Source organism: Hipposideros armiger, unplaced genomic scaffold, assembly GCF_001890085.2.
Source record: "Hipposideros armiger isolate ML-2016 unplaced genomic scaffold, ASM189008v1 scaffold_49, whole genome shotgun sequence".
In the NCBI taxonomy this organism is placed as follows: Eukaryota; Metazoa; Chordata; class Mammalia; order Chiroptera; family Hipposideridae; genus Hipposideros; species Hipposideros armiger.
The window spans coordinates 4,620,360-4,636,117 of NW_017731399.1; the positions used below are offsets into that span (position 1 = coordinate 4,620,360).

At 45.1% G+C, this 15,758-nt stretch overlaps 1 protein-coding gene across 11 annotated transcripts in view; it reads right to left on the reverse strand.

Moving 5' to 3' along the window:
• RGS6 (regulator of G protein signaling 6) overlaps nt 1–15,758 on the reverse strand; it is a 490,473-nt gene that overhangs the window by 143,879 nt on the left and 330,836 nt on the right. For all 11 annotated transcript variants that reach the window (XM_019640416.1, XM_019640419.1, XM_019640410.1 and 8 more), the window contains one exon: nt 1,217–1,316. In XM_019640416.1, the coding sequence (XP_019495961.1) occupies nt 1,217–1,316 (100 nt within the window). The remainder of the gene's footprint in view (nt 1–1,216; nt 1,317–15,758) is intronic.

Consider the following 15,758-nt stretch of genomic DNA (forward strand, 5'->3'; position numbering starts at 1 on the left):
ATCGGTGAGCACATTAGATCTAATTTTCACTGTGCCAATCAATTAGCAGGTGGCCCTTATCTGACAGCCAAGTGATGCAGGGAAACTACTGGGCCAGCTCAGCTGGTTCTGCCTAGATGGGTCACAACAACCAGGATGCCCTTTTCTGAGGAGCTTGAAGCTCAGCGCTGACATGCAGGTACAACAGTCTCCTAAACAGGAGGGGAAGTGTAAACCATTGCACAGGAGGGAGGGCCTTCTTTGAAAAGAGGAATATTATGAGACGGCAGACATAATTCACTGAAATAACTGTGGGATACAGAGAGCATGAGGAGAAGCAATCCTCTCTTTTCAAACTGAAGCCACAGCAGGACAGTAGGAAGAACACTGCTCTGAGGACTGAGAGAAATGCTAGCCTCAACTTCGCTGACTTGCTGTGTTCACCTTGGAGAAGTTACTTAACCTCTCTGGACTTCATGTCCCTCATCTCTATAGCGATAGGCCTGGTTGCTTAACTAAGATTTCTAGTTTTAAAACATGAGAGACTTGTCTGACTTGACACATGCACAGCGGTGTCTGAGAGGAAAGAGGAGGACAGGCGGTCAGACCTCAGGGTTCCCATTCCCCGTGTTGCCCACATGCCAGGTGGATACATGCAGAATGTCTCCCTGTGCTAAGAGGGACAAGGTGGGGGAAGGGTGCAGGACCAGGGAGTTTTGATGTTTTGAGAAATCGTTTTGTACAAATGGCCTCGGAAGCCAGACTGAGACATGACCCAAAGAGCCCCTGATGCTGCTCCTTGTTGACCAGCCTGGTCATCTCTGCTGGTACAGATGGCACTCCTAACAGAAGCGACAAAGGGCCAATATTAGTGTTGTCTGTGCCAATCAATTGTCTAATGAACTAATTTATTTAGCTCCTCCAATTTNCCCTTTTCTCCACATTCTCACCAACACTTGTTACTTATTGATAATAGCCATTCTAGCAGGTGTGAGGTGGCACCTCATTGTGGGTTTAGTTTTATTTCCCTGAGAGCTACTGAAGACCACTCTTATGATTGGCAAAGAGTAGGTTCTTCCTAGAAACCAGGATCAGAACTCAACTTAGGAAGCATGTTGAAGGATTCACCTTTACTATTTACAAATTCTTAGACATCCCCCAGGTCACAATCAAGGCTTCACAACTCTCCAGAAACCTTTCCCTGCTGCTACCAAAACCTTATAAGGAGAATGTTTACCTGTGACAACACTGGGGATTTTGGAGAGAAAGCTCTTGACTGTTCTGATGGGCACACCTCCTGTCTTGTCATCTTGCATCTTTGTAATAATGTCTTCAATCTGAAAAAGGTTAAAGAAAAGAGGTGTTATGGTCTCTCACAAAGTTATAGTAAATGGTACCCTTATAAATATCCCAAATGTGGGAACATGGATGCCAATAACAGCTATCAGGAAAAGCCTCTGCCTGGTTCGTCAACAGACACAGTAGCAGGATCTGCTGTGGACCACGTGCTGGGGTGCAGAGGTTAAGGGGTTATATACAAGAGCATAAACCATGGTCTGTAAGGTAAGGAGGGAGAAATACATTAGGATTCTTCAGGGGATGCAACGTGTAATTCAATACGCATGTGGTGAAATTCCTCCTCTTTCCCAAATTGGGTTTATACGTGTATGTACAATAGCTTGAACCATATGAAATTTCCATATTCAACTTCAAAAAATGGCAACTTTCTATAGCTTAATCTAATATAGTAACATATTGCTGTTAGGAAGTATAGGCAGGGCTGTCTTTGGGACAGGAGATGCAGCCAGAGTCACACAGGAGAGAGAGAGAGAGAGAAAAAAAAAGAAGACTATACATGAAGACATGGAGCGCTGTGGTCTGGAAAAGCTGGAAGTCAAGGCTCAGTGGCTGTGAGTGGTGGTGTAACGGTGGTCAAGCTGAGTCAGGGCTGTGATGGAGCAAGGACAGGATCCTCTCCTTTTGGTCTAAGGAAGACCACGCTTTCAGGAGAAAGACCATGGTAGGCTGCGGCCTGGAGCCAAGTCAAATTTTACTGATGAAACAAAACACTGTCTACATCTAGTGAAAACAGAACAGAGAGAGGGGATGGACTACCAAGGATACAGGTGCCTAAATTCGAAAACTTATCTGTGGCTAAAAATTTATAAGCCAGAGGTAATTTCCTGGGCAGAAATCTTCAGAATAGGAAACAGAAGAATCTGTAACAAGGACATAGTCTTTTTGTTTGGGGAGTGGAAAAGGGGAAAAGATAATGTTTAGTTTTCTCACACATTTTGTTCCTCTGAGCAACAGAACATCTTTGAAACACCAGGATGGGTTCCCTGAGTGTTTCCATAATAGCTTTACATAATTGTAAATCTAGAAATTTAAAGCTGTAGCTCTCCTAGTCTAGCATACTAGTAATGTAATTTGAGCAGGAGTTTCTTAAAGTTATATGACTAACAACTTGTCTGAAAGAAATAACTTACTAGAGACAAAGTCAGGGTATGGCATAACTTAATAATAATAATATACAGTAGGTAAAATATATTAAGAAATTATTTTGTGTTAAGTACTATTCTATGTATTGTACACATATTATCCTGTTTAATCCCCATGATTACCTCATAAGCTAGATTCCACTGTTATCTTCATTTTCAGATAAAGAAACTAAGATTTAGTGAGGTTAAGTTGTGATAACAAATAACCCTCAAAATCACAATGGCTTAAGAAAGCCAAGTTTATTTCTCTCTCATGCTACAAGTCTATCCCAGGTCACCAGGGGGACTCTATCCATTGTAGTTACTCTGGGACCCAGGCTGATAAAGCAGCCACCATCTTGAATGTTCCTGGTCATTGCGCTAGAGAGACAAGAGAGAGAGTTCTGGAGAATCTTGCCCTGGTTATTAAAGTTATAGCCCAGAAGTTACATAGAACACAGTTGCTCACAATTATTTGGCCAGAACTAGTTGCATGGCACCACCCAACCACAAAGGAGCCAGAGGGTCCNTCCACTTGGCCGGCCCTCTTTTGATTTCTTATATTCAGCTAAACCAACCAACTAACCAACCAATCAACCAACCAACCAACCAAAGACAAACCCTCTGCACCATTCACTGTCTTACTCATCAAAATTACTGACAATTCCATTCTTCTAGTCGCTCAAGACCAAAAGTGTGGAGTCATCACTGATTCCTTTCTTTCTTTCACATTCTACATATGATCTATCTCCAAATACTATTCTGTCTTTAAACTTGAATTGGAATCTGACCACTTCACATATCATCAGTGCTGAGCACCTAGTCTGAATTACCATTTTTACAATAGCTCCTATCTGGTGTTTAACCTGCCACCTCCCCAGAGTATGCATAAGGCAATAGAGTGATCCTGTTGAAACATAAGTCAGGGCATGTAACCCCATGCTCAAAGTCCTCCAGTGGCCGTATAATACTCAAGAGGCTACATGATCTAGTTCACCATTATCTGACTTCATCCCTATTATCCTTTCTTCACTCTGCTCCAGTCCCCTCCTCTTAGTTCTTCAATATGTCAGAAACAAGCCTGCCTTGGAAACTTAGCACTTGCTTCTGGAATGCTCTTTCCCTCAATATCCACATGATTAAACCTTTTACCTCCTTTCTATCGTTATCCAAATGACCTCAGGAAGTTCTTGCTTGGCCACTTATTCCAAAATTGCAATACTCCTATCTCTCTTCATACTTTATTTTTCTTCTTGGCCTTTATCACAACCTAAAATTCTGCAAATTTCCTTATTTATTTTGCTGTCTCCTCCATTAGAATCTAAATTCCATGAGAGCAGAAATTTTGATCTGAATCCCCAGTTTCCAAACAATGCTTAGAAAAGAGTAAACACTCCATAAATATTTGTTGAATGAATGACCAAGCATATTAGAAAAAAAAAGCAGATGGGAATTTTAGAAATAAATATAAAAGAATTGAAATTAAACACCTAAAAGCTAGATTAAAGAGAAAATTAGTTTTCAGAGAACAACACAATATCAACAAAAGAGATATAAGACATGATTCATCTTATGAAACTAGTATAAATTTGATATTCAAACAAGTAAGGTAAGTAAGAAAAATGACAGATCAATCTTGCCCATGAAAATAGATACAAAAATCCTAAACAACACTTTATCAAGCAAAATTCAGAAATGTAAAAAAAAATGTGATATATCATAGCCAATATTATGGTATAATTCTATTTATATAAATTTCAAAATTAGAGAACATTAACAATACAAGTATCCTTCATTATCCAAGTCTACTTGGTACTTGAGTTCTAACACTGACAGTCTAAATAATCAGTTGGGATACTTATGAGTACTTAAACTGAGTGTGTGTGTGTGTGTGTGTGTGTGTGTGTGTGTGTATAAAGGTAACATAGAGTAATATTGGACTTAGTTTTTTTTTTGTTTTGTTTTTGTTTTTTTTAGCTGAGCCATCCTGCCACCTGTTGGCAGCTCTGCTCAGGCCGGGCATCGAACCACATTGTNCAATGAAGCACTCGAGCAGTGTCAGAGAACCTAGAATCTCTTTATTGTAATCTCAAATCACCCTAATTTGAGAGTGCCATCTGCTGCTTAGGGAACCCCCCTCCCCCCCTTTACACATAAACACACTAATACTTAGGGAAGGTAAACTGTCCAAGGCCAAATGAGACAGGCTGTTGAATAATGAGATTATTGGTCTCAAACCCAGGCAATCTTGCTCCAGAGCTGGCTCCGAGGATCCCTAGACCAGCTGCCAGGACAGCTCCTGGGGAGGCTTTGGTTCACCTAAGTCCTTAGCTGAGCAGAAGAAGATGCAGAAGATGGGTCATGTCCTATGTTAAACAGTTTAATACACAGTATGGAAGGCAGAAGACAGTCCCCCCAAAAGATGCCCACATCTTAATCGCTGGAACCTGTGAATATGTCACCTTACATGGCAATGGGACTTTGCACTTGTGACTAAGGCCAATGACCTTGAAATGGGGTGATTATCACGGATTATTCAGGTAGGATCAGTCTAATCACATGTGTCCTTGAAAGACAAGGAGTTTTCCCAGCTGGAGTCAGTTAGAGAGAGATGTGACCATAGAAAAGGTTCAGAGAGACGGGGCTCTGTTGGCTCTGAAGAAGGAGGGAGAGACCACAAACTAAGGAATGTGGGTGGGTTCTAGATGCCAGAAAAGGCAAGGAAACAGATCGATCCCACACCTTCCAAAAGGCATGTACTTCTGCCAACCCCTTGCTTTTAGCCCAGAGAGACAGACCCATTTCAGACTTCTGACCTCCAGAACGATAAGACAGTACATGTTTGTTGTGTTTAGTCATTAAACTTGTGGTAATTAGTTACAGCAGCAATAGAAAACGAATACACATACAGTGGCCCTTACTGGTGAGTAAAAATGTTTGGAAAATCACTATTCTGCATTGTTTCCAAAATAGATTCGTATTTTCTCCTGGGGAGAAGTGGGTGGATTTCCTCAGCCTCCACTGCTCCCCGTTCCTTCTGAACAGCTTAACAGGCCACTGGTCAAGCAGGAATTGTGGCAGCCTGCTTGGGGGAAGATGTCAGGGGTGATGCCAGGACAGGAAGTAACTGCTTCCATGGCCTTTAAATGCTTCAGGTTTGGGTCTACCTGAGATTAATCAGGTGGGTGGTTCAGAGGTTATTTCCAGGAGCTCCTTAAAAGGGTCACGGTAACCCATTAAGCAACTCCAACACCACGTTCTACACATAGAAAAGCAAATATCCTTTTTTTTCCCATCTCAAATTTTACCTTGCCACATTCTTCAACCTAGCCCAACAAGGAGAATTGTACAAGGAATACCACATAGCCCAAAAAACTAGGCCAGCATCATAAAATGCTCCCGATTGGAACATGAGGTCTTTCATATTAAGTTTCTACAGAAACATTCTAGTTTTAACAAGGGTATCACCTTCCCCTTACTGCTGGGAAGAGGTCAATATCTTTGTTTTTAAAGAAAAACTGGTTCACCCAGTGTCCTAGAATATTACTACAATGTTTTACTCCTGGAGAAGAGCAAGGAACATAAGCCCTTGTCCTGCTTCTGACCCCAAGGACATCCTGGACTCTGGAATCACTTGCCCCTGCTGGCTCACTTCCTTTCTGACTCCTCGTCCACACCTTCCCCTACTTCATCCAAGCGGAACAACTGAACTGGCCACTGGAGTGAATTTCAGGGCTTGGAATACAAGGAATTTACACAAGTAAATGCTCTCTTCCTCAAAAACCTGCTGTGGCTCCCTACTGCTACAAAATAAATGCCAAGTGTCCAACTATGGAATTGAAGGTCCTCTATTAGTTGGCATCAAACTACCTCTCTAGCCTAACTTCCTGTTTACATGGAGATGTTGCTCTCTGCCCCACACAGTCATCAGGAGGGAAGAGAGACCGAGAGGTAGAGCACCTAGTACCTCTCGTCTGCATGAAAAGAAACTTCTCTTTCCACTACTTGTGTGTTAAGAAGTTGCAGGGCACCAGGAGATGGTTGAAGAGATGCACATGTGAGAAACTACATGTGAGATGAGCTAACTCTTACCAGGGAACCCAGAGAACAGGATCACCCTAAACGATGACCGCACCAATTTGGAAGGGAGTGGGCTTTTTCCCCCGTCTAAGAAGAAAGGCTCTCACAGGATCTGAAATACTTGGGGAGGGCTGCTGAATAGGTAAGTGGGTGGAGGTGGGTGTAGGGACCTGTTCCAGAGGTGAATCGCATTAGAAAGGCCACTGTCTCAGGTGTGACTTCAACCAGGTGCCTCTACTTTCGCAGTAGGAAGTCTCTGCTGCATTGGTGATATTCTTATTACAATTCATTGTGAATCCCTGGTTACGGGCTGGACTGTGCCCTCCTCAAATTCAGACATTGAAGTCCTAACTCCCCGTGCCTCGGAGGCTGGCCTTATTTGGAGACAAGGTCTCTACAGAGGTAATCATGTTAAAGTGAGGTCAATAGGATGGGCCCTAATCCAATATGACCGTGTCATTATAAAGGAGGGCTACTGGGACACACAGATGTGTAAAGGGAAGGTGATGCGAAGAGGCAGGGAGAACACAGCCATCCATAAGCCAAGGAGAGAGAGGCCTGGAACGGATCCTTCCGTCACAGCCCTCAGAAGGAGCCAGCCCTGTTGACACCTTGATCCCGGACTGGACTCCAGAACTTCCAGACAATACATTTATGTTGTCTAGGCCACCCAGTCTGTAACACTTTGTTACAGCAGCCCTAGCAAACTAATACACTCCTCATGACTTTATGGATCACAGAAATTAATTTTTTCCAACTCTTTCTGTTCAACACGTAATGAAAATGATTTCCTCTCAGGCGCCCTCCCCCTCTCCTCTCTTTTCCCCTCCCCAACTCTCCCTTGTCTCTCTCTTTCTCTTATTCTCTCCCTGGAGTTGATGACTAATTATTTCCAGATTAGACAGTGTTCCACATGCCAAATTGACTAATTTGACATCTTGAGTATTGTCTGATTCCCAGGGAGCCACACACATACTATTATGCTTCAAAGCTCTGGCTTTCTAAAACCCAAGATGATGTCTAAAGCTAGTGCTGGAAATGAAGGCCAGATTCAAGCCCAGAAAGGTCGGGAAGACACTGTTTTTCAGAATCAGGAGTGAGGAGAATCCCAATTAGAGTTGGTCTTTTGTTTGTTCTAAAACTATATGTACTAAGGAATAAATGTAAACTCCTATACGTGGGGCACAAATCCATAGATAGAACATCACACAAACAGTTTGAGATATAAATGACATAGCAGTCCAAATATAAGATGTTTTGCATTTGAGTTAATTGAAAACTTACAATACAATGTGGCAGGAAAAAAATAAAAAGCTGATTTTATTTTAGGATGCATTACCAGGAACATAGTGCCTTGAATGAAGGAGGTGATAGGGCCCTCATCTGCACTGGTGAGGCCACACTTAGGAATACACACAAAGTTCCCTTCTTGCACCAGGCGTAAGAGGACATCCACAGACTGTGGTGAGCATAAAAGCAAGTGACCTAGATCTCACAAGAGCATTAAATGGCAGGGGTAGAGGTTGACAGGGCAGCGATTACTTCCTCTTCCCTGATATCTATCAACTTAAATAAAACCACAGTCCAAGTAAAAGTGTGCATGCTCTGCAAATGCAGTTTCCAAGCAAGGACTGTGGCCCTTGGCTCTTTCTATGTAGAGGTTCTGGATCTGCCATTGCCCTGCTCTAGAAGCACTTCTTGAGACAAGGCTGGGCCCTAGGAGTTACTTTTGCATCTTGAGATGCAACTAAGTCATCTTGGAAGGGAAACTTGTTAATCTATGAGCCTAGTCCTCCCTAGGATGAATTAGTCCATCAGATGAGCTAACTCTTACCAGGGAACCCAGAGAACAGGATCACCCTAAAGGACTGGGGACCGCAGGGGGTGGGGGGTGGGAGGAGGGGTAGGGTCAGAGGCTTAAATTAGAAGGTGGGCAGGCCCAGGTGAGGGGCTGCAGGCGGAAGGGATGCGGGTGGAGGTGGGATGAACTGGCCCCTCTACAGCCAGGGAAGCCTGTTACTGTCAGGCTCTGGGGGTAGAGCGAGTGCCTAGGAGCGAGGGCAGAGGCTGAATGGGGATGTGGTGAAGGTCCCATCTCAAAAAGCCCTCAGAGAGGCTTTTCTGCACGTGCTTATTACCCTTGCTTTGTCATAAGGAAATCGCTTTCCCTCTGAAGGTCTCAGTTTCCTCGTGAATGAATTGGACGGGCTCCATCATGGGACACGTTTTTCAGAAAATGCTTCAGACAGACATTCCTCATTTCCCTGAAACCTGAGTGCCTCAGTGGGCGCTCTCTGGGTTTCTGGGTGTTTCCAGGTCACACCAGACCAGCACCCCTCCTTCCGCCTGTCTTTGAGATCAACGATGGTTCCCTGGGGGAGGGGTGGAGAAGTAGGAAAAGGAGAAGCGCTCGCTGACTGCCTACCCTGTGGCCTTAACCTCTGAGCCACCTGTCTTGCCTCTTCCCAGGTTAGTGTAGGGTTCAAATGATGTAGGTGGTAGCCCTTCCAAGAGTTGACAGGGGCTGTACTTGGCCCAGCACCCAGGGCAAACGCCTCTGGAGAGAGGTGGGGTTCAGCATGAGCCCCAGCAGGGTAGGGTTCCGGCATGGTTGGAGGGCTTCCCAGCACTGAGCCTTATGTGAAAGAACAGCACCATTAGAAATATGGGCGAACTCTAAAAAATGTCCTTGTCCCTAAGGGGCCTCCTTTTGGACACCAATTACATGCTGGCTTCAGACATTCTCCATGGGCATTCAACAGCCTGGCAAGTAGGGGAGTGGAGGGCTCAGGGGAGGGGATTGGCGAGATGGAGAGAAAAGCGCACACCCTGCATTTGCGGTAACACACGTGCAGCGGAGAGAGCGAGAACCTGCATTTGATAATGACTTCTGACAGATAAAAAGCCTTCGCCAACATGTAGGTCATTTTGGGATGCACAGCTTTACTGGGACTGGAAATCTGGTGTGTGTATGTGTGTGTGTGAACTTGTTACCCTGCAAGCCTGGAAATAAAACAGCCGGTAGGCGGTTAGATTTCAGTCGCTCCACAAAAGATAGGGAAACGAGAGCTTTTTGGGAATGTGATGGCAAAGCTGCTGGCCTTTCCGTGGTCACAGGGAAAGTTGGAAAGGACCCTTTCCTGCTGTCTCTAGCACACAGCGTGAGTTGCTCCACCAGGGCCTAGACCAAAGCACTTTGGAGTTTAAGCGCCCAACACAAGCTGAAGAAAAGACAGTGCACAAATCTAGCAACGCAGTGAGCGGCTGGGAGAAACATGATTTTGACAGTGGAATTGTAGATGAGGTAAATACAGCAGTGGGGACTGTGCCCAGAAGACAGAAAGAATCCACGGAGCTACTGAGTCCTGAGCATTTGCAGGAGCAGGCATGACAGTGACCCCCATCCGACTGGGCAGCAATAGCATTCTCCCAGCGATATGCCAGTTAGGTCCTCACCCCTCCTTTGTCTCTCCAGGAGCTGGCTTCCTGCCCCATGGCTCAGGCAGGAGCTGGTTACATTCCCAACTATCTGTTCAGAGTTGAAAAAGTTTGGGGACAAAGCATTAACAATGACCTTGATTTGATTCAATTTCATGATATGAAGAGAGTTTTTGCTTTCTAAATTATAATTTCCTAGGACTAGCAGTCAGCTCACTGTGCATCCTCCAAGCATATCCTACTCCTAAGGGGGGTGGGGCTGGGGCCTGAGACCCACAATGGGGTGGAGTTCCCAAAGACCAAGAGGCAGTGTGGCCACCAATGGTGAGATTCTGGTGGGAAAAGCCCTCTGCTGTGCCATCTCTTAGGTGTTCTTCACACCATGGGGGTGGGGTAAGGAGTGGTTAAACTGTAAAGTGCCATACAGAACTCAGCCTTGCCCCTAACCAGCTGGCTGTATAACCATGGGCAAGTCTGTGTCTCAGTTTCTCTCTGCTAATTAAAGGGTTTCGGTGGCTTCTAAGATATCCTCTCTAGCTCTTATAATCTCTACAACTTTGTCCTTCAAATCCACAGCTTGTCACACCTGAGGACACACACGGAATGCTGTTTTCCCTGAGAAGGGTTCCTTCCTAGATGCCCACGTCTCTTGCCACAGCCTCTACCCCCTCCTCAACAGAGGAGGGGAGGAACTCAGCTGAAAGGCGAGTGTGGACACAGGACTGGCTCCTGGCTGCTGTTTCTCGGGAGCTGAGAGCTTGCAGAAAGCAGGGCTCACCTCTGCTCCCTGCCCCAGGGTTAAAGGAACCAGGATCATGCCCCATGGGGTGTGCCCCCTCCTGGGGTTCCACGTCAGGGTGTCTAATGCTGTGGCCCCCAAGTTCTCCCACAGGTCAATCGCTAAAAAGGTGATTTGATCTTTTGATCTCTCTCTCATTGGTTTCAAATGCAGATGGGACCTGGGGTGTCATTAAACGGGCTCTATAAAACCCCAACAATAACCCTTGAGCTCACAGTGTGAGGGCACACCTACTGCCTGAACTGAAACATTGCCAACTCTCTCTTTTTTTGGCAAAGATTTCAGGACTCTGCAAAACTCCTCTGTAGTTTGCAAGCCATCTGGAGCCTGTAGGAGCTTAGTTCAAGTTGTTCTCAAGGAGACTTGGTGCTGGCAACAGCTCACAGTGTCTGTCACAGTTTTCTTAGCCAAGTGGAAGTTTGGGGCCACAAATGGCACCTCCAAAGTAACTCAGGCTGAACCGTGTCTCAGCGGCCAGTGAACCAAGGGTCCACACGGCTACATAAGTGCACAGGCCGCCTCTGGGTATGTAAACATAGCCCGGTCTAATGTGGGCTGACAGGTGATTTCATGCATCATTTAACTCTTTGCATTGCTGAGGAATGCAACAGAAATGAGATCATCAGAATAATTTCACATTTGTAAATTTGTAAACGGCTTTTTTTCTTGAAGGAACAAAACATTGCAAGCATGAACTATAAAAGCAGCATTCATTCGGGTAGCCCGCAGAGAGACACAAAACTGGGCATTTGTTACAATAATAAATGGGACACACCTTCCCTGTCTTGCCTCTGCCTGGGGTGAGGAGCCTTAAAGAAAGTTTCTCAAGACCAGTGCGAGGGTACTACTTGTGCTGTGCTCCAAAGTGCCCAGAAGCAGTGACAGAAAAGGAGGAAGAAAGAGTAGAAAGGAGAGACAGAGAACAAAAAAGGGCAGTACACCCTTGACCTTGGAGCCTTAGTCTATAAGGAACCTTGAAGCCCCAAGTCAAAAGTCCCTGCCCAACACGAGCGGAAATGCAGCTCTGGAGGCTGTCTGGCCCCGACGGTTGTCTCCGACAACAACGTCATCCACCCTCTGTAATAACAACTTAGCAGGGCCGTTCTAGCTTGCAAAGCAGAGGGCATAGACACAACCCTTGTGTTTATTCCCAGATTGCAAATGAAACCTGAATGCCTGGTCACCTCCCTGACAAACTGCTACCCTCAGTAAGGAAAGAGTTCAGACTCCACGGGCAAATGGCTCAATGCTCCTGAACAAAAGGGTGCTTTTAAGCCTGGTGGCAACTGAACACAGCAAGTCAGTGCAGGTGCTATGGAAAAAGGTAACCGGTGGACCCACACCCTTTCTGGAGTCTTCCTGACCTTCGCTTTTGGCCAAGTGGCCTCCTCTCTGTGTCTGGCAGAATCCTGGGACAGTTGGCTGCCTTGAGCGTATACCTCTGCAGACTGACCCCCCCAGGTGGACTCAACTTGAAGGCCTTTGCTGGCTGGGCCAATAGCCCTGTCTGTATCATCTATGATCAATTGATTAATTGGGGGCGAGGGAGCCCCACTCCAAGGTCCCTGCAGACCACTGGGCTTTGGAAGGAGTGCAGACTAACATGTTGTCTGGGAAGGTGAAACACACCCAAAAATGTCATCTCAGAAAAAAAATCTTTTCAAGTGTTAAGTTGAAAGCTGAGCTAGAACCCCTGTCACCTTGCCTGGCCAGAACTCTCTAGGTCCCACGCAGGGCTGCCGGGAGAGGGTTTGGAATCTGTTCTGACAAGCATGCAGTATTAAGTTTAGATGGGGGCCCTGTAGATCTGAAATTAAATATCCTGTCACTAACACGGATTTAAAATCCCACTGAGCTGGGGTATATGAAAAGTTAATGCCCTTGCAGATGAATCAAACTCAGAGAGAAACGTGGTAAAAGCCTTGATTTTTCAACCTGCCAAAAACCTCTCTGGCATGAGGAAGGGAAAACTATGCTAAGAAGCTATTCATCCCCCTTGGATGCCCCATTTCCCCCAGTGCTCAGGGTGCTGCTGGCCTAAGGGACTCACACATAGGTCCTCCAACATGTCTCCATATTTACATCTACCCCTTCCAGTGGAGGGGACGCCAAGGCATGCAACACTACAGACACGTCAAGGAAAGACAAGAAGGGCTTGGGAAACCTGCTATTTCGTAGAAGTTTTGTTCCTTCTGTGGGGCCACCCTAACGCCCGCTGGCTGTGTGTCACATGCACATGGGGGCATTTAATACATGCATTTAATGCATGCATTGTCACAGGCAAAGACTGATAGCCGCAGGGAGACATGGACGGGGCTGTGATCCCATTGGCAGCTCCCAGCAAGGCCTCTGATGCTGGGAAACATTTGCGCCTACAATGTCAGCCCTTTGCTAACATTTATTGCATACTGCTGTGTCTGGTGGTGTAGAGAACACAAATGCACATGACACAGTCAAGGAGTTTACAGTTCACTATGCAGGGGTCTCTATGCCACTTGGAAGTTGGAGGTAGTGGCCCCTGACCTCTGAATTCCTTGTACAGAGAAAGGCAGGAAGCTGTATAGTCCAAAGTGATAAGAAGAAAGGCTGCCCCATGACATCCTCCTAGAGCAACTCTTAGGAGCCTGTTTCAGGGACAGTCCTGCGTGCCCCTTCCCCTCAGTGTGGCAGCCCCTCCTTCTTGGTACTACAGGTCCTTACTGCCCTCCCGGTGGGCCCTGCCTGGCCCCTAAGACCCCACACGTAGATGTCCCTTGGCGTGCTCTTTCCCAAAAGTACTTCCACACTATGGGTTTTGCCAACTCGCTAGTGACATTGAAATGAACCTATCCCGGGCCCCATAACTCTAGGTCCCTCTTCTTTTCCTAAAATGAAAAAAAGTGTGTGTTGCTAATTAGTTAATACTTGCCTTCCTTATAAAAGAATTCAGACAGAGACCTTCTGGACACCTAGTGCCAGTGTGAGCCTGCTGAGGACAGCACCAGCTTGGGGACAGCCCCGGTGTTCTCTGCAAATACCCGCTCTGAGCAGGCAATGCTGGGTCTGCTGGCATGCTGTCTCGGCCGCCTGGTGTGTGAGGGTCCCAAGAGACCTGGCATGGGGCTGTGGTTGGAGGCTTTACTTGGTTTATTGTTCCTCATCAAGATTTCACCAAATTACTTTCAATGGTAGGAAGCACCATGGAACACGTGTGTGTGTGTGTGTGCACGCACACACATGCATATGTATGTATATGTGTGTGCATATGCGTATAAGGGAATGTGAGCAAGCAATAAAATTTTCATTAAAACTTTCCAACAGCTACAATAAATAAGTGTATGTATGTGAGTGTTGTATATAGTTCACATTTTAAGTCAGGTAAGAGTTAATGTATTGTGTGAGAATAGAAAAGTTTAAAAGGTCTCTGCTTTTTTGTTACTTCTTAAAACTCACCCCAGTTTTCCTGTTGTTTCCAAGAGCCCTTAGACACTCCTGAGCGCTCGGGTGGTTTGCAGGGTGTAGACCGGGACTCACGCTGGTGTTTTTCCTCCTTGGTATCCTGTCTACAGTTAGTCAGTGGCCACTGGTTCCCTGGGGATCACTATTCATTAGTCCTGCTAACCCTGTTCACTTCACTGTCTACCACTAAATGGCTTGGTACAATAGTCATTTGAGTCATTGTTTCATCTCCCCATTCATTTGTAGGTAGGGACATTTCTTGCTCCTTTCACATAGAAGCTGTTTAATACTCTTCCAAAAATATTTGTTCGGTGCCTGGTATGTATTGGGTGCTTTTCTAGACTGACTTTGTTTAATCCAGACAGCACCTCTGAGAGGCAGTTGTTTTCCATTTTAAAGTGATGCGATGGAAGGGCACAGAAGTAATAAAACATCTCCAGTGATAAACAGCTGCTAAGTGGCAGTCAGCAGCAACAGAGGCAGGGTTTGAACACAACTATCCAAACTCCAAGGCCAGTACATAACTGCGTGTGCACAGCTTTAGACCTTTAAATCTTATTCTAGCTGTGCCAAGGACTGGTTAACACCTGGACTTGCTTCTTGAAATAAAAAGTGTTACTTTTCCAGCAGGGAAAGAAGGATGTCTGACTGGTGGTGTATACTGGTTTCCCTCTGACTTAATTATGTCTAAGGAAGCCAGATGTTGAAGTCATTTGTGTATTAAAAGGAAAATTAGAAACTGAGTAAAACACAATTATACAGCTTATTAAGTTGCAATATTTAGATGCAACTGACTTTAATTCTTGGGGAAAAGGTGTGGACGACATTTACTAAGCAACTCCATGTAACTGCCAGGTGCTGTGCAGGCTGCTTCTCCATGATTCTATCACAGCCTTGGGGGGATTATGATCATCCCTGCTCCACAGAGATGGAAAGTGGGGTGTAGTTTGCTGAAGGTTGCAAAGCTGGAAATAGCGATGTAGGATTTGAATTGGGATCTAAATTAATTTAAAATCAACTTTTTGGAACAGGTAATACATATATATGATACAAAATTTAACAGCTACAAAGGGGAGCCATTAAGAAGTAAGCCTACTCCTCACCGCTGACCCCACCCACTCGAGAACCGTTTCAAGAGGCATGTTCGTGGGTATACTTTCAGTGATATTTTATCCATATACAAGCATACACTTTATATGTAATAATCATTATTACTATCATTACTTCACAGTAATGGTAGCATACCCTACAGAGCTGCCAGCACTTTATTTTCTTAGAGATTATACCCTTAAAGGACACAGTATTCTTTGGTATAGGTTGACCAGATCTTTGAGGTAATGAGTCTATATTGATCACTATTCATTTATAATCATTTGCTCTTGCAAACGATGTGGCAATGAATAGTCTTAAGTATACACAACTGCACACAAGTGCAATGTAGGATAAATTCCTAGAAGTGGAATTTCTGAGTCAGAAGATACATGCAAATTACATTTTGATAAATATTGGCAATTTGTTCCTAATACATATTGCAACAATTCATG